At 36.3% G+C, this 24,985-nt stretch overlaps 1 protein-coding gene across 1 annotated transcript in view; it reads left to right on the forward strand.

Moving 5' to 3' along the window:
* The window catches only part of Dcc (DCC netrin 1 receptor), a 997,292-nt gene that overhangs the window by 609,308 nt on the left and 362,999 nt on the right, over positions 1-24,985 (forward strand). The window contains exons 6-7 of the mRNA XM_013018919.1: positions 6,526-6,680; positions 9,614-9,734. Coding sequence (XP_012874373.1) covers positions 6,526-6,680; positions 9,614-9,734 — 276 coding nt within the window. The remainder of the gene's footprint in view (positions 1-6,525; positions 6,681-9,613; positions 9,735-24,985) is intronic.

Consider the following 24,985-nt stretch of genomic DNA (forward strand, 5'->3'; position numbering starts at 1 on the left):
AACATCTTGTCTAAATTGTTGTAACATTGTATCTGTGTCAAAAAGGATTAGACTACATAAATGGAACAATTTTATAAGCTTGAAAATTTGTTAATTTGTGTTAGTCATGAAGATATTGCTGCCAACTAAATAGTTTTTGAAGTAGTAAAATTATTCCTTCCACATTAGTGAGAAAAAAGAGGAACTATGTAATGTGCAGATATTAAAAAAATAAAGGAGTATGATTCAGAGCTCTTATTTAGAAATCTCAATCTGACTTAGTCTGGTTCATTAATAGTAATATCTGTGAAAGCTGATATATATAATAAGTGATATAAAACTTGAGCAAACCAGTTGATTCTGAGAGAACCAGAAGAAGATAGAATTAGCTTTATGGGAAACTCCTTGTCAGCATAGAATTGGTATGGTTTGTCTCTTAGAAAAAATGCTGAATTTTTACCTCCTGAGAAACATCATCTAGACAGGAGCATTTAATTAGAAACATGGTAATAAATGCTGTATATGGATAGCCATAAATAAAAGTTCAGTCCATTTGTTTATAACATCCTAAATATTTATTTTAAACCCCAAATACTTTACTTAGAGTAGGTAGGATTTGTTTGGAAGGCAGAGATGAAGTCCATGAAAAATATGTGAGAAAGTAAGATTCTAGTCTTACTATATGTTCCTAAATATGTCTATAATTTTGGTCGCTATTCTGTGGATAATGAATGCTCACTGACAATATTTTGAAAGGGAAGGGACATAATTAAGGTTTTTGTTGTTGTTGTAGTTGGTCGTGGGGCTTGAATTCTGGGCCTGTGCACTGTCCCTCAGCTCTTCAGCTCAAGGCTAGCACTTTACCAATTGAGCTACAACGCCACTTCTGGTTTTCTGGTGGTTTATTGGAGATAAGAGTCTCACAGAGTTTCCTGCCCAGGCTGGCTTTTAACAGCGAAGCTCAGATTTCAGCCTCCTGAGTAGCTAGGATTACAGGCGTGAGCCACTGGCACCTGGCATAATTAAGATTTTATAGAAATAAAATGTGTTCACTTTGTTATTTTAATCAATTTATTTTAAGTATAGAAGATCCCAATTCTGTACAATGATTGATTATATAGTTAGGACCCGAATTCTAGGTAACCATCCTAAAGTAAAATGCATAGATATTAATCTCCTCATCACAAAAAGTCAGAGAAATCAAACAGGTAGCTAAAAGTTAGGTAAATTCCATTTATTTACTTTCTTATAGAAAAGCAGAATCATTCAAAGCATGTTAAGTGTAACATTAATGTGTAACATGCAAGGTTCTCATTGCATAACATTAATATTAGTACTATGATAACACAAATGCACAGGTGAATACAGAAAAAAAACTATGTCGACATGTTATAAATTTTTAAATATATCCGTATTATCTTTAAGTAGTGGGACAAAGGAATTGCCATTCAAAAAAGCAATTTATCAATGCAATACATCTTGATCTTGGCCCTTTTGATACTCTCCCTCATCCCTCTCAACCCTACTCAATTTTCTTAATTATGTAGGATATGCATTGAATTTTAAGACTTAATCCTCCCCCCTTTTCCTCTCTTCATTCTCTACTTCCCTCCCCTTGATCCAACTTCCTGCTCAAGTTCTCATTGCCTGGTGTTTATTTTATTGGATTCTGAGCACTCCCATGAATCTTCCATATTTCAGTTAATACATTTGCATAACTTGCATGCCACCCCAACTATTTATATTTTTATAAATTAACTCTAGCTTCCACATATGAGAGAAATATTACATTGTTTCCAAATACAGAATGCTCCTCCTCAAATATGCCAAGGTGCTTTGAGGAAGTGGAAAATTAAGTGGATATGTTCACACTACGGGATGAAATGGATGAGAAAATAGAATGAAATTAGAAAAGTTCCCAGTGCTCTTGTTTAAATCATGCTTGTGTGTGTGTGTGTGTGTGTGTGTGTGTGTGTTACATATGCATGGCAAATTTAGGAAAGTAGGCAGCAATTCTGCTATGAATTACTTAGAAGCAAAGCCGAAGAGCTTTTATTTAATCTCTAATCCAACTGGAGCTTATTTTTTTTATATCTTTTCACAATCCCTTCCCAAGGCATGTAGGAATTTTAATTCCATTCACTCAGAGAAAGTCTTAAGAATAAGCTTGCATATTATTTCTTAAATTATGCTAAAACAATACCTACCCAGTCTCGTCTCTAAATAACCATGTTACCCTATTTCTTATACATTTTATACATTATTCTTTGACATTTCCTTCATCCTATTAGGTTATAGCTATAAAATTTCCATGAAATTGTTCAAATTTCTCTGACTCACATTACATCAATATTCCCATAGTAAGAGGTGAAAATATGCATGTTATTGATGTCTTGTTAGAATCAACAGCAAATATTTACTGATCTCATACTGATGACTAAATGCTGTTTTAAGCCTGAGATATAAGGAACTCTTATTCTTACCACATAGGATGCTGATGACAGATGAAATAGTCTGAGTTAGGGAGTATATTTCAGGAAACCTGTGACTTTGACTCACTTAGGATTCAAATTGTCCCATGCAAGTGAAAAATGTGACTTTTTTTTAACCTAATGCTTAGTGTCATGTGAAAGTTGGAGAGCCCAATACTGAAATGAAGACACCAAGACACGTGGGAAAATACAGGTGCCCAAGATAATTCTAAGTCTAAGATAATTCTCAAGTCTAAGAAATAAGAGAAAATTACGGAATGCAGGGCAGAACTCATGAATAAAATTGTAAGCAGGAAATAATTGTAGCATTCATGGAGCTCATGGTATTACAACTATAATTGTGTGCTTAAATTGAATTATTCCTTTACTTGATCATAGCTTACTATCTTTTAATAATCAATAAAACAAAGCAATTTGTGAATCCACTGTGTGATTGGCTTTACATTATTTATTCAGAGATCATGAATAATAAGATGTTTCCTAGCATACCAATTAGGGGAAATAGAATGTCTCTATGTGAAATGATTTAAAAAATAACAATCACTTAATACCATAATTTGTTTCTAAGAAATCCTATTATGTAAAGTACATTATATTGACACTGAATTGACAAAAAGTTAACTCTAGTTATAAATCACGAAGATAATTGAAAAAGACAATTAAGAGACTACACATCAACTTCCCAAAGATATTTTCCTGTATCCTATATTTGTTTATATATTTATGAATACATACATACATTTAATAATGCTTGCCACTAGTGATTCACTCTGATTTGTTTTGCTATTGTTTTAGTTATTATTTTTTGGTAGTTACATTTTTTTAACCCAAAGCTATGCTCTTGCTCAAGTTACACATCCATGCTTTGAGGTTTAAGTTAGAGTCTTGCCTTCTCCTCAGTCTTCTAATTTGACTCATTCCACAACATCTGCGATGAAGGGCAGCTGCCACCATGCCAAGAATTTTTATATGTTGAGATTAAGTCTAATGAACTGCTCTTTGCAAAGACTGACTTGGAAGTATAGTCCTCCCAATCTACCATGTAGCTGGGATAACTCATGTGAATAACTTTATCCAGCTATGTGTTGGCAAGGAATTTTGTGCACTTTGCCATAGCTGGCCTTGAAGTGCTCTCCCGAGAAGCTAGGGTTGCAGATCTGAGTCCCTGGTGCCTGCCCTTACGTTTGTGTGTGTGTAGGGGTGGCAATACTGGAGTTTGAACTCAGAGCCTTACTTTTTTTCTATACAGGGTACAAATTAAGCCACACTTCCAGTCCTGTTTTCAGTAACATATCTCTATGTACTCAAAGATATTGTCATTTTCCTCAATTTTATATCAGACACACCTGTATTGAGTGGAGAAATGCATAGTGGTTCTTGAATCTTCTCTTCTCTGTTCTTTCTTCAGTGTTCTTTTCTCCCCTGTTCTACTCCTGATCCTTCTTATTCACATTCACATCCTCATCCATATCTCCCTCTCTCATTTGCTTTCAGCATCTCTGTCTCATGCACATATGTGAATATATATAGACATATGCATAAACATGTATACTTAAATTTTAGTCTCCATTAAAATTACTTACCAGATCTACTAAAAGTTGCAAGCTAATTCTTGATAGCTTCTGGCCTGATCTGATTGCAAAACTTCTGATGAAAATGGACACTCAAGGTGGGTAGACAGGGAGATATTTTGTGGTCAGAAAAGAAGAAATGAAGGGAAAACAGGGCTGGGCCACATGTTTTTGTTTTTGTTTATCTGGTCCTGGGCTTGAAGTCTGAGCCTGGGCACTGTCCCTGAGCTTCTTTAACTCAAGGCTGGTGCTCTACAACTTGAGCCAGAGGCCACTTCTAGCTTTTTCTGTGATTAATTGGAGGTAAAATTATTATAGACTTTCCTGCCCAGGCTGATTTCTAACTGCAATTTTCAGATCTTAGCCTCCTGAGTAGCTAGAATTACAGGCATGAGCCACTGGCCCTTGGCTTAAAAATAGTTTTAATAGCTTTATCACCATCCTTTCTGAGACTCCAGAAGCATTTCTGAGTTCCCATTCCCACAGATTTGGCAAGATGCAAAAGCTACAGGAAGAGCAAAGTAGTTGCCAATGCAGACTAGGAGTCAGACTGCCCAGCTCTGTAGTTTACAAGCTGTGTAATTTGGAGGATATTTATGTAAACACCTTGTAATGTAACCTCTGCATTTGTAAAATGAGGATAATGTATGCTGTCTCTGAGAGTTGTGGTGAGAAAATAAATACAAAGTGCTTAGACTAATAAATTGTATATTGTCGGCCTCTCAGGAAAGGCTGGCAGTTGGCCAATAAATAAGCATTTGCCCCCAAATTGAGATAAAACTAAGAGCAGAATCAAGGAGATCCAGCTAATCTATCTCCTCAGAGGCGTTAAATCAACCTTTCAGAAAACTTTTGGTTCATTATCAGTGGAGTTGATGAAAGAATCAGAAAAAATATATAATATGATAATAATTTTATCAATAATAACAAAAAACATATTTTATCACTTTATGCAATGTTTAGAAGGCCTCCCAGACCCATTTCTTTTCATAAATTTAGTGCATGAATATTAATGCTTCCTGGCAGCATCATCTAAATCAATTTGACCCTCTCAATGAAAGATTAAAGAATTTGAAAAAATGATTTAGTACCAGGGAACTAAATATTTACAAACTGAGACTGTAAATCATGGGGAGGGGAAGACAGAGAGTGAAGCAAGATCTGAATCCTGGAAATCATCTCTGCTTTTCCTTTGTCCAAGGACTGTGACCATCAGAGGGAGGTAGAATATTCACTTCCATGTCCTCAGCGTTTTGCTGCTAATGATTGGAAAGAGAAAACTATATAGTTAATTGAACAAGGGAAAAGTAACAATCATTATTCATTGAGCATCATAATAACAGTGACAGAAATGCAAACTACCTTTGATGATGACCACTAAACATACCTGTCAGTTTCCCATGTGTTATGCTATACTTTCACATTAATCCCATGTAACATTATAGGAGCCTGGATACTATTGCTCATGAATTTGATCTAGCTTCTCAGATTACAGGAATATTTTAGTTGGACTTTACTTAAGTTTCCTCACAGAAGAGGCTAAAAAGTAGCCCTGGTAGACTCACACCTGTAATCCTAGTGACTCGGGAGGCTGAGCTCAAAGGGCTGTGGTTTGAGCCTGCCCAGGCAGAATCGTTTATGAGACTCTTATCTCCAATTACTCAGCAAAAAATCCAGAAGTGTAGAAGCAGTTCAAGTGACAGAACTCCAGCCTTGAGGAAAAAAAAGCAAGAGCAGAGAGGCCCTGCGATCAAGTTCTAGTACCAGCACCAAAAAAAGAAGAAAATTCCCTCTCCTTGGCATGGTTGTGAGGAAATAAGAAAAGATTTGTTCTACTTGTAATTTTTTTTCAATTGCAAGTTTCCATTTTGGAGTAACTAGTGTTAAAGTAATTGAGAAATTAAATTAAATTGGAATATCACACACCATGCTGAGAAAATAGTAATACAGTATAGGAATGTACTGCAGTCAAGAGTTGCTAGGACAATAGTAACGCACTCACAATAAAGATCATACAGGCATTCTTCTTGCTCTATCACTACAGCCCATTTCAATAGTGAATAAATCCATCTCATTAAACATTATAGAAACCCTACAATTACAGGGACACTACGCTTTCTCATCTTATGCTTTTGATTATCTCAGTCCTATTCACATCCCTCTCTTTCCTTATTGGCCGTGTTTGTACAGCTACATGTACTTTTCAGTGTATAGGTCAAAATATTTGGCTCTTCGGAAGATTGCTTTTTTATTTTCCAAAAACATAAGAGTTTATTTTCTCCCTCTTCCCTAGTGGAAACACTCCATTCGATGAAAATACATTTGAAGAGGGGGAGTCTTGTTCAATAGTAATTCTCATCTAACCAGTTCAGGTCTTAGGGAATGGTTTGAATGATAAATACTTTCTGTCCTAGAGCAGAAGAAGTCAGCATGCACATTCACATTTCCACTCACTGGCTTTTGTTTTTCTCCTGTCTCTGCAGTTCCGCCATGGTTTTTAAATCACCCTTCCAACCTCTACGCTTATGAGAGCATGGATATTGAGTTTGAATGTTCCGTTTCGGGAAAGCCTGTGCCTACTGTGAACTGGATGAAGAATGGAGATGTGGTCATTCCTAGCGATTATTTTCAGATAGTGGTAATTCTTCTTCTTCTTTTCATACTAGCTTCTTTGCAGTCCCATTTATTGTTCAGCATTTTCTCACTTACTTTTGTCTTCTGGGCAGAAGGTTCCTGGTGATGAACTTTATGATGTGTTAAGGGAATTGTTCTATAAAACTTGAATGACTTTCTTGAGGTAGAATTCAAATAGTCCAGACTGTTTATGTTATAAAGGCTTTAGAAAAATGAAGGTAAAAGTAGAGATCTTGAGAGCTCCATATTTTTTTCAAACATCCCTATTGTTACATCATAGAATAGAGTTTAGAACCTAGTTCAGATTGTATTAAATTAGAATTTTCTTCTTTTATTTTTACCAAGTACAACATATTTGTTTGTCTTTGCTTTTTCCTTATTTTTAAAAAAGTTTTTTGTTCTACTACTGGAGCTTGAAGTCAGAATCTTGCATTCTTGTTTGGCTTTTTGCTCAAAACTGGTGTCTATGGCTTGAACCCCAGCATTCCACTCCTGGCTTTTTGCTAGTTAATCGGAGATAAGAGTCTCATGTACTTCTCTGCCTTGGCTGGATTCAAACCAGGATCCTTAGATCTCAGCCTGCTGAGTGTCTAGGATTAGAAGCATGAGCCACAGTTTCCTAGATTAATTGATTTTCAGTATAACCTGTTTCATACAATTATGGAAGTCTTGAATCCCAGATGGCTTTTGCCTCTTTTTCCAGAGGTTACCAATTGATCCAAAAAGAGCAGTCAAGATAAGGAGAGTAATGGTGGTCATAGCAGGGTCGAGAGGCCATGGAGACCCAGGGTTCAAGTTGCTTAACAGTTCTCAGTGTTGGAAAGGTTAGAAGCTCTGAAGGAGAGCACCTGTAATTCCCTGTAGGTTTTAGTCACATTCCATATCTGTAGTATCCTGTTAGTATATGCACTGAGTTGCCCTGGTCCAAAGGAAGTGGTCTTTGCCTATCATTACTGTTTTTGATACACAGAAAAATAACTTTCTTCTCTGAAGTTGTAGTTTTACATCGAAAGGTCTGATTTCTCAGGCCATTATATGTGCTTTTCCATTGTGAAGGAATTGCATAGTTAAAAGAAAAGGTTTTAGGTCTACCTATCTTCCATTTGGGAAACAAACACCATCTTGTCAAAGAAGAGCTGTTACAAAAGAGCAGTCTACCAGTCAGGAATGAGACCAGACTTGGGTGCTGGGAGTTTATGCCTGTGATCCTAGCTACTCAGGAGGCTAAAAGCTGAGGATTATGGCTTGAAACCAACTAGGGTAGGGAAAACAAACAAACAAGCAAGCAAAAATAACCCTGTGAGACTCTTATCTCCAATGACTCCAGTTAACTAGAAAAATGTTAGAAGCAGAGGAGTAGTTCAAAAGGTAGGGTGCCATCTCTGAATAAAAAAGACAAGCAAGAGCAGGTCCTGAGTTCAAGCTCCGGTACACCTACACCCTGGGTCAGCATACTGTGTCTGAGGGCGACTCAAGACTCTCTCCACATAGTTATGCTGGATCCTTTGGCCAAATGGTGAAGGTGGCTTTCAGAATCTCCCATGTTGAGTCATGCATTTGGGCAGACTGCATTTGCAAAGAATAAATCCATCCACTGTACATTTGTCATTTTGTCATCAATTTCCATTTTTCACTTTTAGTTATATTTATTTAATTGGTTGGGGATACAGTAAGAGAGGGTGAAATTTAACTTTTGAAATCCCATCTCAATCCATTATTTTCTTTAAATGTAGTGCTGTTTCCGTGACCATTAAATTGCAAATGACCTGCCACAGGGCAACTTAAAAATTGTTGTATTTGCCTAAAATATATGCTGCTTGCATATGTACCCTTAAGGACACATGATAAATACAACACTTCTTTCTTTTCCCTACAGTTTGAATAATCTTTCTCCCAGCATGAGTCATTACATCCAACCTATTTAAACGTTTCTTTTCTTAAGGTGAAAGAAAATATATGCTATGTTCCCTAGGCACATTAAGTTGTGCTTAAAAGTGTTCCCTCAATTGTTCCAGAAATCTGAGAGCTATTGTGGGCCACACAGGTAACATTCAGCCCAATAGTAACCTCTCTGAGTATTGTTAATTAGAAGTTAGCCAGCTTAATCTAAGAATTTTACATCAGCTGAAAATTGACTACAAGACACTAAAAACAATTAAGAATTCCCCATGAGGTAATATTTATCTCTTAATGACTTCAGGAGAAGTGATTTAACATGTCTCACTTACTAAACTAATTCTTGCACTAATATGGAAGATAAACTTAGTTGGTATAATTAAATGCTATCTCTGGATCATTTTATCATCCATCCTTGAAAACGACAGTGGCTCAATTTATATACAAAAAAAGTGGAGCGCTGAAAACGAAACATTCCATCAGTAGAACAAAGACTGTGTGGGTGTAAGATATCCACCATAACTTCCACTTCAAACCCTCAAGAGTATATGTCAAAGCAATTGCTATTTTAGAAGGATATTCAGACATTCTCAGGGTAAATTCTTCCAGAAAATATCTCTCCTAAATGTCTTGTCCTTTAGAATTTCAAAGATGGATGTTTTTGTTTTGTTTTCTTTTCTTCTTTTTTTTATCCTACACACACTACCTTTTGGTAAAATAAGAAATGAAGGATTGAGAATTCTTTTGGTGTTAATATATATTCCTTCGATACTTGGTAAAGGACTTTTCCTATGCTGTACTTTTAGATATTGTGGATGAAGTGTATTTCTTTCATCATATTTTCATTGCAGAATGAAGCTGAATTGATACCCATGACTTCAGAAGAGGATAGGAATATATGGTATTTCTCAGGTGACAGAGAGCATTGCCCATGAGACAAGGGACACTTAGGACTTACTTTGTGGCTTCTTCTGGTGTTTAATTAATTTTCTGGAGGACTTTGTTTTCCTTTTAAAATCTCTCTTTTTTTTTTGTACCTAGGGAGGAAGCAACTTAAGAATCCTTGGGGTGGTGAAATCGGATGAAGGATTTTATCAGTGTGTGGCTGAAAATGAGGCTGGAAATGCCCAAACCAGTGCCCAGCTCATTGTCCCTAAGCCAGGTAAGATGACAGGAACTTTAGAGCCTGTAGTCACAACGGTTAATGGTCTATTTATGAATCCACCTTGCTTTTTCCTTTGCTTCAAAGTCAATATGAAATTAGCTAATCAAAGTCTGCATGTATGTATTGAGGCACTATCCCCTCTAGCAAATTTTGTACCAGTTTCATTTGTCTTTCTATCTCCGATGAAATAGTTATCATGAAGAGTATGGCTCCTGATGGGTAAAACAACCACCATGAAATTATTACTTTCTTTTTCTTTTGTGAACCTGCCTTTCTTCTGAGGGTTTACTATAAATATGATACATAGCATAAATTTAGTTGTATATATGTGTACACACCATGTACACACCACACACATATGTATGTATGAATGTAAGGCCGAGTCTACAGAAAGTTGGCCTAAAAATAGCAAAAATAACTGTTTAAAAGAACAGTTTAACAGTGACTTCATTTTTCTCTTCTTTTCAACAAATTTTGTTAGATTTTTTTTCTCTTGTTCCACAGTGGATAAGATCTTTGTTTCATTTGGTTTCCAGTCCCTGGGAGGTTTAATGGGATGGTGTATTGAAAACTACAGTAAGCCTATATTAGACCAGTAATACACTATTCCTACAACATCAACAATAATACAGCTCCTTCTGGAGTGAAATGTACCCAAGAGAGAGAGAGAGAAAAAAGAACTAGTCATCAACTCTGAAATATTTCACACTAAGGAAGGTAAAATAAAGTACTCAATTTTTGAAGTGGTTTACAGTGTTCTTTCCATAGATCCAAATGCTATTAAATATAAATTATAAAAGATTCCATATTGTATTAGATAAATTTCAACTTTTAGGCCGGTTTCTTTGCTGTTAACATGGCTCATGCCTATCTTAATCTTTCCCTGAAGTAAGCTTTAAAGAAAACAGCCAAGCTGTGCACTGGTGGTTCATGGCTGTAATCCTAGCTACTAAAGAGACTGAGATTTGAGGATCACGGTTCAAAGCCAGCCTGAGCAGGAAAGTCCATGAGACTCTTATCTCCAATTAATGACCAGGAAACCGGAAGTGGGGCTGTGGCTCAAGTGGTAAAGTGCTAACCTTGAGCTGAAGAGCTCAGGATCAGAGTCCAAGCCCAGAGTTCAAGCCCCATGACTGACCAAAAAAAAATTAGCCAAAATTAATTATAATAATTTTACTTTGTCATTCATCATTGAAATTGTTTATTAAGTTCTAATACTGTATAAAACCTGGACAATTATCTCCTAAGTTTCATGATAAAACACTAAAATGAACTTTTTCCCATGATTAAAATAGAGAAGTAACTGTAGAATACCAATTCTAAATGAATAAAAAAACTAGAGGAACCAACTATGAATTAAAAGAGACAATTAGCTCTTGGTTGCTGTTCTAGTTCGTCTGGAGAACTCTTTATTTTCCCTCTAACATTCTGTGTGTGTTAGTGTAACTATTTGTACATTGTCTTCTGAGGGATAAGTAATTGCTAAGTTGGATGAAGGAAGCTTCTAAAATCAGAGACTCTACACCAATTCATGCTTTAAAAACTGTATACCACATCATTAATAGCAACTATTATGACTGCTTTTAAGCTAACTCCAATTCTTACACAGTCATAGAACAAGAAAATTCTAGTCTAAGGATTATCCCACTAAGATCACATGGGGAAACTGTGAGAAAAGAAGATAGGGTACATTACACCCAGGGACTTGTTAGCACTGACCACATTGATGGTCCTTGCTCATAAGAATAGAGATTCTTCAAAGTTCTAGATTCATAGTATTAGACATGCTGTGGTATTTCCCCGTGGCAGAGGTAACAGTGTGAAGACACTAAGAACATCATTTGGATGAGAGAGACAGAGACAGAGACATACAGAAGAGACAGGGGAAAAAAGAGAGAGAAGGGAGAGATTTACTAGGAAATGATTGCAAAGCATGTAAATGGACGAAGAACCAAAATACTCTGGTCTTAAAGTGGCCTGGAACTGCTCACATTGCAGGGATAAGAAATGAGATGGAACAGGGTAAAGAACCTATATTTCCATTTTTGGGAGAACAAAGGTATTTGAGAAATCAGATTTTTAGACCCCTGACCTAAAATCTAGGAGTCTCAAGCCAGGTCTAGCTACTTGCCAATCATATGGGCAAAGAAGAGACTTGGGAAGGGGCAGGGAAAGGAGCTTTATTATGTGGCAGTCAGCCCTGATAAGACAGCACTTGAATACATCTCAGCCAGCTTGTAGGAATAGACTTGGCATAAGGTTGAATATGGAGAAGTGGAGACAAAGCATGAGAAGGATATTCATAGTTAAAGTACTCCCAAGTCACAAGTGTGGCCTAGTTGACTAGTGTCTGTCTTTGTTCCCGGAGGAGTACTGATAAAGGTTTTATCTCTTGAGTTTGGGGCTGTTGGTTTTTTGTTTGTTTTTCTTTCTTTTTTTTTTTCTTTTGATAATAAGAAGACATTGCCTATCTGAAGGATACTTTTCCTGTCTCACAAGATGTTATCACTGATGGTTCCCTTTCTTTACAGTGCCCAAGGTGATTGATCGCATAGGGACTCTGGCAGAGAATAGATCAGATCTCCTGGGTAGAGATACAAAATTGTGGCTTTTAGTTAATTCACCAAAAGCATCTTTCAAGTTTCCTCTTACTCAAGTACCACTGAAGGAAATTAGGGATGATGCTTTTTTGGTAAAACCCTGCTGGAGAGATTTCGCCTGCTTAGCATTCCTTACCAAAAGACATTTGAGTGACATCTCTGTTTGTGTTGCTGAGCCATGTGCTGAAGTAGACCAGTCAGAATGCCTTGCCAAGTTTAGAGAGAACCTGGTAAGGGAATTCTTATAGTGTGAGTTCCTTGAAGAACCCACAACCGCCCCCCCCCCCCAATTTAGATATGCAGCTGCTTCCTGGGATAGAAAAATAGCATTTGCCTTGTCACCACCCCCTCCCCCGCTCTGACCTACAACAACTCTATACAAGGGGAAGAAATAAACCCAAGAATCTGAAACACATGACAGATGATCCTACAGATCCATTGCCTGTGTATGTGTTTTTGTTTTGTCTTGCGTTTTAATATATCCAACTTCACTTGTACTAGGAAACTCCCATTTAGACCTGTGTTAGTGTTGTCTTGCATTCTACATAGTTTAGGTCCAAAAAGGAACAAAGGCCTCTTCAGCAAAAATGCCATTTGTTCTCTCAATAAAGCCAGCCCAGGAGAATCTAGAGAATTCACTCTTGTTCTATTGAAGTTGGTGTTGGATTAGAAAGAAATGAGGAAAGAAATGCAAAAAGCTGGACAGAACCCCATTGTGACCATCCTACAATGTTCCCTGGTAAGTGATGAATTGCTGTTTCTGGCTATTTAATCAGGTCTCCAAATACTGTTATTCCAATCCCTTAGAGATGCAGGGTAAGTAGCGTGCACAGATGGTAGAGAGGCCAGCTATAAATATAAATTAAGCAATGAAGCTGACCACGGTGGGAAGAATGCAACCTTCTCTGGTTGAATTTGACAATGAGTGGTCACCATATAGGATGAGGCGCCTTGAGGGTGCATGAGTCCCAGCTGTTTAACTTTGGCCTTTGCAAAGGGCTGCAGCTAAGGCTAAGTTATTCTTGGAAGCCACAGTGATCTGACTCTCATAAAGGATAGATAATAACCTGTTTAAATGAGTGTCAATTGTTAGTGGATGTTTACATAACTCTAATGAAGTTCCGACAGAGATTTAAAAATATGTACTTAGTTGTTCTCTCCTGATCTACTAATGATGGGAGGGGAGGAAACATAATTAAAATATAATTAAAATTAGTAAAATAAATTGAAGTAATGACTTAACTTTCCTGAAAATAAGGTGGAGAATTTGGACTTATGTGCTGTAGACAATTTGAATGTTTGCCTTCCTTCTTCTTAGATAGAAATCAATTAAAAAGTCCTCATGCTATTGAAAGTTCTGTAAAGGTGCTGTGACATAATACACACTTCAAGATGATCGTCTGTCTGCATACTCATTTAATAATACACACAGAGATGTGCACACAGAGATACATGCAAAGAGAATGATCTACATTTGTAAGACTATATATGTATAAAGAATATACAACCATGTTATATAAATCATGGTGATTACAAGTTAAAACAGTTTAAATGATTGGTTTTACTTGTGACATCTGTTAACTGCTGAAAAGCTAAGAACCATGGGGGGCTGTTGCTATTCATTTTAATTAGTTTTGGGGATAAGAGGAGTGGGACATTGATAATGAAGTCTTTTTTGCAAGTAAAAGAGGGCTATACACAGCTTCAACTCTACTTCTCAGTGAATGGCTGGCAAAAATAAGTTTTAGTTGCCAGGTAATTAGAATCTCGTTGGCATCTCATTGCTGATGAATTAATTATCTTCTCATCACCATCCCACTAAACTGGAATGTGGTAGATGGTAATTAAACAAAAAAGATTATTTGGTAGCTGGATGGATAAGCTAGTAATTATTTGTGATTCAGGGTGACAGATGTGTGGAGAAAAAATTTAAAAAAAAAGATAAGATAGATGTAAGATATCGGTTATCTCTAATTAATTATTTGATTCTAGCTTCAGGGTGACATTCAATTTCTTCAATATCTTCACTGGGATAATCATCTGGAGAAAGTAACTCTAAGAGCAGAAGAATGGGAATCCAACTAGATAGTCTGGAATGTTTTTCATTTATGGCAGAAGTGAGTGGAGATAGGAAAAATTATATGGGAAGAAATGATGTGACCCTCTTACTCTACTGCACACAAACGGGCTGTAGGTAAAACATCCATACATGATCACAAACACAAGTAGAATAAACTTTCCCTAATTTGATTGTGCAAGCAGTTAAATCACACCTTCCATGGGAGAAATAGATATAGACAGTGTGTTTTATATTAATATTGCATATTTTAATGCTTCATTTTTTCCTCTCCAACAAGGGGAAGCAAAACAGAATTCTCCTGTATCAGGAGAAATATATTGTTTAGACATTTAGCAAAATGAGAGCTGTTATCAATTACCTCCCCTCCCCGGAAAAGGTTACTGATTACAAAGGATGTTGAATTTTAAGCATTTTATTGAGGCAGTACATCACATAGCTTAGTGAGTAGATTTAAATCCGATCATCACACCAACACATGAAATTGGAATCTTTTTGATTTGCTTTTTTGAGAATACATAATTGTACAAGAGTACGCTCTAGATACATACCCAAGCAATTGTATACTAAAAGTACTCATGTTTCTTAATCACTGTTGGTTTTTATTTAGTAACTTTACTAGATTATGTGAAATAATGGAAAATTGTACAGTTAGTTTTAACATTTCATGATCTGTTTGATTTTAACGAGTGATTATACAATTCCTTTATATGAACTAAGCCACTCTCCTAAACCACAAATATCTAGATTTCCATTATTGAGTTCCACCAATGAATAAGAGAAGGACTTAGCATTTTTATAATGTATTTCTAGTGTAATGGTATGATAGTTCACAAGGAAGCTGCAAAACAATTCTCTTTAATTCTTGGCAATTAACTATAGCTAAAATAGAGAACCAATTTTTTTCTAAGAAGTTATTAACTTCAGTATATATGGCCCTAAATTTATTCAAACAAGTTAAAGTGATTTTTTCCTTCGTAAAAATAAAATAAGAAAAAAACTATTCACTGTTTCATTCTAACCTAAAAAAACAAAAAGAATGTTTATCCTCCAGCTAATACTTTCATTGATAGTCTAAATGTATAATAAATCATTCATTACATTTTGTTGATATAAGACATGCCCTCTCCACATCTTTACCCCCCTTACTAATAGAGATTTAACAATGCACTGAAATGTAGACTATATTAAAGTTTTTAGACAGTACTACCCAACCTTTCCATGTCTCTATTTTCTCAGTTGTAAAATGTACTAGATGATTGTCTCAGAAGGTTAGTGCAATAAATATATTTAAAGGGGATTTGTAGGTTGCAAATTGCTGCCAAAATGTTAGCTATTATAACAGCTTCTCTTGGTTTTGTTTAGTCCCACGAAAAATAGTGTTTGTTTGGAGAGATGAAATGATAGCTTTGTTTTAGCATGTTTCCCATATTCCAAGAACATGATTAATGAGGAAATATTTAATGGGCAGTGCTCACTTGAAGTTTACCTCTATGAACAAGGCTATGGTAAAATGTCCTTTCTCAAAATGATTATGAGTGGAAAGAGGTACAGCAAGTTTTCCCACTTCACTTTAGTGACTTGTGTAGTTCTGGTTGGCAGAGGTTTCTTAGCAAATAAAGGCTTGTCATTCACCTCAGTCCTTCATTCCTCCAGCGTGTACTTCAAGCTGGAAGCAGCACAGGGATAATCAAGAGGAAAGGAGTGTGTGGCAGGTTTTAAACTTAGAAATGAGGGCTGGGAAGGTGGCTCAGTGGTAGAGAGCTTGCCTTGCTTGCATGAGGCCCTGGGTTTGATTCTCAGCACCACAGCAGAAAAAGCTGGAAGTAGAGCTATGGCTCAAGTAGTAGAGCTCTAGCCTTGAGCTGAAGAGCTGAGGACAGTGCCCAGGCCCAGAGTTCAAGACCCATGACTGACAAAAAATAAAAAGAAATTAGAAATGAATTCTGCAGCAATAGGAAATACACTGAGGCCAATGATAGCTATAGCTTCATTCAATATGAAAAACTTGATAGGTTCAAAATATTGAGTATATCAGTTTGGTTGCTTTGTCTATATGGGGACTGTAGGAAAAAATGTGGATTACTGTTCCATTGAATCCAAATGTCTTATACTTGTTATACTTTTAATTTACTGACAAATCAATCACACTTTAATTAACTGTACATTCACATATCACACACATATATTCACACACACACATAAACACATATTCCTTCTTGTATACTATCATCACAGAATTTTACAAATTCTCTCAGAGAGAGAGACTTTATCAACTAAAATTATATAGGTTTAATTTATTAACTTCCAAATTGATCATCTAATTATGATCATGTAAGACTTCTCACTTATTATGTAGAAGGATAAATTAAAATGTCGTCAAAACAAACATCCCAGATGAGCAGGACTCACTTGTGACTCCGGAGTCTGAGATCTGAGGGTTGTGATTCAACGCCAGCTTGGTCAGGAAAGTCCATGATACTTTCCTCTCCAATTAATCTCTGAAAAACTGGAAGTGGCACATGTGGCTCAAAGTGGTAGAAGGCTAACCTTGAGCACAAAAACTCAGGGTCAGCACCTAGGCCTTAACTTCAAGCCCTGTCTCTGTGTGTCTGTCTGTCTGTCTGTCTCTCTCTCTGTCTCTCACACACACACACACACACACACACACACACACACTTCTCAGATGATCCTCTAGGAAACCATGGTTCTACAGGACACACTCAGGGATGGATGTGACCTGGAGAAAAGGGGCTTCATGTGGCATTTAGGCCAAAGCAATATTCCAAGGATGGCTTTAGCAGTCACCAGCCAATACTCTCGGCAGCAGGTTGAAGGACACCTGGGATGGTGTACCACAGTGAGAAATGTAGCTCTCCCCTAATGCCATACAAGGTTATTCATTTCATTATCATATATTCTAGAAACAGCTATTCTAGGATACCAGTCATTCCCATTCCCAGTTTTTAAAAAAAATGAGGAAGATTCTCTCCTACCAGCAGTGATTCCTTTCCACTCAGCATCTCTGCTGGCCTCTACACCTCTGCTAATGGGCGCATGCAAGCTCCTGCCTCTTCAGGCTCTCTCCTCTCCAGGCTCCCTCGATGCTGTACCAGACTATTTCATCAATACTACGGAAGGGAAACCCCTCCACAAAGGCCACAGCCTTTTATACATTATCTGGTAATTGTTGAGAGAACATTTTGCTTAAAATCATAAATGTCTAAAATGTCACAGACATCATGATTCTTTCTATGAAAACATGACATATATTTTTTTTTCTTTTTTTGATAAGCCATTTATTTTGACATGTTCTATAGTGCCCATAAAAGCATTGCTGATATTTGAAGAACAAAATTATTTGCTAGTCTTTCTGCCCCATTCCTTTAGGCATATGTATTTTCATGAAAACCTCCCAAAGAGTTGCAATTTCTTTTTCCATTGATCTGATTACCATGATGTTACCAATTTAAGGGTTCTTAACTATGTTAAGACAGAATATGAAAGAGTCATGGAGCCTTGGCACAAGACTGTGAAAGAATAGTAACTAACTTAACATTTCTAGTGAGTGCGTATGTTTTTATTTTTCTACCATAAAGAGATAGAAAAGGCCACAACACTCTGCTTAAGTAAGTCTTAATATCAAGGTAAAGGAGATCAAGTTAGTCATCTCTAGCACAAAATATAGCACTAAGCCAGGCACCAGTGGCTCTTGTCTGTATTCAGGGAGGCTGTGTTCTGAGGATCAGAGTTTGAAGCCAGTCCAGATAGATAAGAGTCTGGAAGACTTTTATCACCAATTAACTTACGAAAGAAAGCTGACAGTGGAGCTGTGGCTCAAGTGATAGACCTTTAACCTTGAGAAAAATCACTCAAGGACAGCCCTCAGGCTGAGGTCAAACAATCACACACACACACACACACACACACACACACACACACACACACACACACACACACACACACCTCTGTGACACTAAAGAACTGTAATGGGAATAAAACTTAGTTAAATTTGTTCTTGTTCACTCTTACTCCATGTTTGATTGGCTTTTGTGAGATCCAAACTGAAAACTTAAATGAGAATATGATACTAACTACTATTCAATTTTAGGCTTTATGAGTACTACTAACCTTTGCCTTTCTCCCAATGAATATTATACCATAATGAGTGAATATAAAATATAACAATGTAGAAGAATACATATATATATATAATATAGACATAGAAGTATAATGTGTGCATAGAGGAATAATATGTGTATTTAGAGAGAAGAATAAATTCTTAGAGACTCTACCTTTAAAATAAATTTAAATTAAAATCTACATCTATATTTGTAGGAGGAAACCCAATATATAATTTTTATTTTTGAAATCAAAATATGCAACTGCAAAGAGCATCAGCCAGCCAGCATTGTAAAATGAACTCATTGTAAGATTGTGGAAATGTGAATGTCATTTTCCCTTTGATTTTGGACCCTGAATACTCAGAACGTTGTCTGCTTCTTTGGACAGCCTCTTGTGTTTGAATGTATTTAATCTCATGAGAACCTTTGCTGCAGCGAGACCTACATCAGTGCAAGGTAAAAAGGAATACACAGAAGAGCTGAGGCCAGACTCTATCCTCACTCTGTCTATAGCGTTCCATTTACTTTCAGGAGAACCCAGTCTAAACTACCTAGCTGTTTTCTGATCTCACAAATTAGAAGATTGAACTTCAAGGAGGTCAGAAGTCATCCCTAATATCAAATAACTTCAAACTTGTTGAACTCGACTTCAGACACAACCATTAAATCGTAATGTTTGCTTTCCAAATGCTGAGCACCATGCTGAGTCTGGGCTTTGCTGTCCTATATTAATTGATTTTTTTCCCAAGAATCTGATGAGAGATATATCCTTGTTTTAATGATGTAGAAACTGTTGCACAGAGAAGTTAACTAGCTGGTGGAAGGAAACAGAGCTAGAAGGGAGTCTGAATTTGCAGCCTGCTTTCTCAGGCACTGCATTATGATTGTTGACACAGCCTCTGTCCTGGTTAATGGGTAAAGCTGGTGAACTGACTCTAGCAAGTTTGCAAATAGTTCATAATTGAAGACAATTTGGAAATTAATAGCTGTTCATAGGGTTCTGTCATACAAACAAATTTCCCAGTATGCCAGAGGCTATTAATAAATGTGGACTAGGTATATGTTTCTGGAGACTTATATGTGAGCATCAGATAGCCTCTGCCATCCAAGAATCTATAGTCTAATTTATAGATCAATTTCAACACAGAAATCTTGATTATCAAGTACAATTAAGGTGTAGTGAATTAGCAGTGTATATTAATTACTTAATAAATATCAGATTGAAAATGTGGAACAACTCACAAAACTGGAATGCAAATGTTGAGGGTGGATGGAATTATGGAAAGTCTGATTCTTTGAGATAAGTGACTTTTAAAGTTTAAACCATTGAAGGCTTAATGTACTATTTTTTTGTTCTAACCCTATTTCAAAAAGATGATAGCTCCATTTGTCACACAGAATGACAAGAATGTCATTGCCTTAAAAAGCTCTTTCATTTATTGTTTTATTTTGTTCCCAGTTTTAAGTGAAAAGCTCCAAGTTACAAAATAGGTCTTTAACAAGAGAGAAAATTTTCTTTCATTTAAAGTATCAACTCTGAGGCCTTCAACTTCAATGGGTTTCCATACTATGGGTTTCCATAAGATAACTGTAATAATAATTATCTAATAACCCTAGATGTCTGGTATGTGCTAGGTATGGCTGTGTGTGTTATTTTATGTTAATGAATAGTCACCATAAATCCTTCTGGGACTGTAACTTTCTCTGATAACACTAACACAATATTTTTTTATTTAGATAATTAAATGAACACAGAATATTCACTTGAAATTTAACAAAGGCCATCTTCAAAATAAAATGCATAACATTATAGCTCAAGAAAAGAAAAATAGAAAGTACATTTTCCCACATTTCTTCATATGTATGTGTACATGTGTGTATATGTATGTGTGTGTTGGTGGTGGTGGTGGTGGTTGTGGGGCTTGAACTCAGGGCCTGGGTCCTACCTCTGAACTCTTTTGCTCAAGGCTAGTGCACTACCACTTTGAGCCACAGCATCACTTCCAGTTTTTGAGTGATTAATTGGAGATAAGAGTCTCATAGGGAGTTTCCTGCCCTAGCCAGCTTTCAATGATGATCCTTAGACCTCATCCTCCTGATTACCTAGGATTACAGGGGTGAGCTACCGGCACCTGGTAATTTTTGGATGTTTTTCCAACTCTTTTCTTGTTTAAATATTGACCCACATGTTAGTCAGGTCAAATGCTCGATGGTTATAAAAGATAGGACCCGAGTGTTTGTATGTAGCAAAGTAGAACAGAGATTTTTTTTCTCTCAGAAATGATACTTTGTGTTAGTAATTCTTCTTAATAGTGTGGTACTTACTTAGAAGAACACTTTGGAATGTTAGTGTCTTGTAAGAAAACAAGAAATCAAGAAAGATTTCAAAAGTATAGTGTGAAACTATGGATCTCATGAATTCCATATCCAACTATCAACTTTCTTGTCATCCTTGAGTCTTATTTCTCATAATCTAATATGAGTCTTGGAGCTCAATTCTAAGCAAATAGTTTATGTCTTTAGTGTGCTTGTCTAGGTAGGAAAAGAAAGTACCTAAGGGAAATTCAGCTGGAAGAATAGTAAATATATATTTTGCCCTCCTAGATCAGGAACACTAAAAGAACACTAATGACTATCAAGCTTTAAACTAAGTATATGATTTCTTTGCATGTAAAATAGTATTCTAGAAGAATTTTCTGCTTTGTCTTTGTAATAATTACATAGAACAATGAATCACAAGTCCTGAGAGTTTAAAAACATGATGTAGGAGTATAGGGCACTGGAGGGCTTGAGCAGCCCTTACTAAGAGAAACTGAGGCACTCATGATGAGGACGGGATATCTGAGCTGAAATGAATTTTGAAATAAGGATTATGGTTTTGCCAGGATGTCAAGAAATAATAAAGAAAACAAAATAAAACATCAGAAAACGGAAACAATTGTCAGACTAATGGGAGGGAGTGTGGATAAATGAAAAACAGAACAGGGAAGATATACAGTAAGAATTCTCAATTTACATTTGGGATAAAGCAAGTGGGAAATGGAGGGATGGAAGAGATATGGGATGTGGAAAACAGATGGGAGAGGAAGCTGATTAAGAAGCTCTGCACACTTAGATGAACATGTAACATTGTAACCCTCTTGTACAAGCTTTTCAAGTTCAGAAAATTAAAATAAAAGGGACATAGAAGACCATAGAAGAAAGAATAAATACAAAGCATAGGGACATAGAGTAGAAGCAAATGTGCTTGTTCACTCTTTAATGCTTTGGTGGAGAGAGACAAGGGATTGGATCAGAAAGTATCTTTTGGAATACAAACTGAAAATAGGAATGTTTTCTAGGTTATTCGGGATATTGATGACTTCAATGTAAAAGATAGGTCTGTTTCTATCTGTGTTATTAAAAGGTAATTCTGCAAGCAGTAAGGATGATAAATGAGTTGGTAGTGCAGCAAGAGGGACTGGAAAAAACAAAACTAGGTGGGTAGGAGTATCATCAATATGCCTGATAAAAGAATAAGACTGCCTATTGTTAGGAGTGTAGAAGGAGCAAGCAAATATATTAGAAAACATTATCAAAAGAAAATATGTTCTCAAAAGCCAGTTTATTACTTTAAAAACTGTAGGTTGCTATGAATATGCCTATTTTGTTAGATTAGTAAGTTATGTTGATTCCTAACTTCACGTTTAACTGAATAAACTCTAGAAGCAAGAAGGTAAAAAAGCAGGAAGACTCAGAAGGATAACTTACATCCATTTTAATCTTGGCCAAAACAGCTCAGTTGGCTGGACAGGAGAACATGGACCGAAGTTATGTGAGGAGCATCTATTGATTAATTGTTCCGTTCCAGCCCCTTAGTGAAAAATCTGACAATGGCAGACTTAGAGTGACCATGAGATAGCATGGTTTGGATAGCTAATTGATAAGGCCAGCTTATAAATGATGATGTAGTAAAAGGAGAAAGAAAAGAAGAAGATAGTTGAGATTTTAAATCAACACCTGAAAACTTGGTCATTGAAATAAGATTTGTGGGCTAAAAATTCAGTTTTACTGTATGTGTCAGACAGATCGCAGCAGAAAGAAAGACTGATGGAAGGTAGCTTGTAGCTTCTCTAAAGAGGATAGTTATGATCTGAAAATACATGAATGAGTAGCATTTCAGACCATAAGTTCCCGGATGGAAAGATGAAGCCAAAGAATGAAATAGGACAGTGAATGGTTAGCAGTTTGCATTTGAATTGAAGATCTTTTGAGGCTGTCTGGGAATACTGTATGTTCTTGGCCTCACAGATGGTAATGAGAAGCTTGAAGGAGAGTGTGACAGAGCTGTAATATGCATCTTTAGTTCCTTGATAGGATGTAAGTGAATCATTCTTCTAGTGATGAGATGATCCTCCTTGCCAGACATATTTCACCCAGCATTGAGAGGAGGGAACTCATTGTACTGCCATCTTGGAATAACAAGTTAAAGGATTCTACATTAACATAACTGTAAGAGCTGACAGTGCCAGGACTGGAACTTATTGGTTTGATTAGCCCTTAACTATCAGAAGGAAGGAATTATCACATCTGTTTCTTCTCCCTCTCTTCTTTGTGCCTCCTTTCTGTCTACAGCAGGCACAGATAAGAACTGAGAAATAAATTAGAAGTGGAAAGGCCTAACTTGGCTTTCTGCCACCTAGAAATAAAATCCATTTAATTTACCCTGACTATCCTTGTTCTAGTGTTAAATATAGACTAAATAGTTTAATATGGATTTAGGTAATGAGTTCACAAATTGATTTTTCTGAGTGTGGCTGCTTTAGGAAATAAACATCTGCTTACTGTGGCTTGAATGACATACCTCCCTGTGAATTCATCTTGATAGGATGAATGCAGTTTCTTAAAGATGATTCACAAGCTATCCATGACCATTTTATCATCTCAACATTTATAACATTCCAAGAACGCAAAGTAAAACAAAACAATTATCTAGGAACTCTGTCTGTGTCCTAGGAAAAGGTGACTGGGTTGGGTATTGATTCCAATGCCACAGTTAAACAAACAAACAAAATATCTCTACTCTTTCTGCCAAAGCCCACTTCTCCTTTTTCCTTACTTAAAAGGGTCATAGGCAGCTTGTTTCCATAGTAATTGTGTGACCTGAGCTGTATGCAGCTAATTTCTAAAATACAATTTCCTTAGAGATAGGAAGAGAAATCCATAGGTGCTTCTCTAATCCGGGGTACTCCTGTCCTCTCTCCAGTAGCAAAATTGGACATAATTGTAATTGTTGGTTAGAGGACAATGACAGTATCAGCCAGTCATTCTAGGAATGGCTACTAAGATTTATAATTATAATGTCCTTTATTCCAATTTAAATTCCACAGTGACTTCACATTACTATTCTTTCTCTTAAAACATGGAAATCGGGGGAGGGGGTTGGGAAGGCTAAGATAGGGTTTTACCTTGCTGAAATGTGTACTTTTTTATAGTCTGTCCAATTTCTCTAAGGCACCACAGGCAGAGGAAGCTAGCATCAAGAATGGTAATTTACAACCTCTGTGTGCTTAATCTAAAATCTGTCCTTGTCAAAGGAGAACACTTTGGTCCCCATGCAGCAGCAATAGGAATTTTATTTCAGCCTGTCTCAATGGAGTTTTCCAATTGTATTCTCTAAACTACCTCTATAATTATCAATTTATGCAATGCACAGTTCTTAAGTGTCTTTCACATCATTCTACTTTTAAAATTAAACAAAAATCACCACTAAATATAGTATCTTCATCCATATGAAAATCTTTAAAAATCATAACAACAAAGTTATTATGGGTTCTGACTAAGTCTGGCTTTGTTGTGAATTATTTAACCCAGTGAGTAGAAGTTAACCCTTCAAAGACACAGGGCAAATTTGGATTAGGCAAAGAGGAATGAAGAGAAAATATATATATAATGTTTATAACTGTTTTTAATTAGTAGCAAATCAACAAGCATCATACCAAATAAAAACAATATCAATGATCTGATATGCATTTCAAATCAGTAATCGTGCATACCTTGATTTAATTTTTTTACCAGCCCTTCTTTTGAGAAAACTATAAAGATTTCCCTTTTTCAAAAATTCCATGCAATATGTATTTATCTGTTTATTTTACTTCTCCAAACACACAGCCTAACTTTATTTTCCATGACTTCCTGGCATGGAATTACTTAACTAGTAGCATCCAGTTACTTTCTTGTAATGAATTAACTTTCTGCTCCTTTATTCTTATTATTCTATTTGTACCTGTTTTTAAAAATACATCTTTAAATTCTGTATCCCTTTGTTGATAGATATAAACAGATAGACAGACAGACAGAAGATAGATAGATATCAATACAGATAACCCTGATCCATTCTTTACTTCATATCATATCCTGCCACAGAGAAAATCTAAGGTGCCCTTTCTCCTAGGAGGGGAAAGAATG

Source organism: Dipodomys ordii, unplaced genomic scaffold (assembly GCF_000151885.1).
Source record: "Dipodomys ordii isolate 6190 unplaced genomic scaffold, Dord_2.0 Scaffold43, whole genome shotgun sequence".
Classification (NCBI taxonomy): Eukaryota; Metazoa; Chordata; class Mammalia; order Rodentia; family Heteromyidae; genus Dipodomys; species Dipodomys ordii.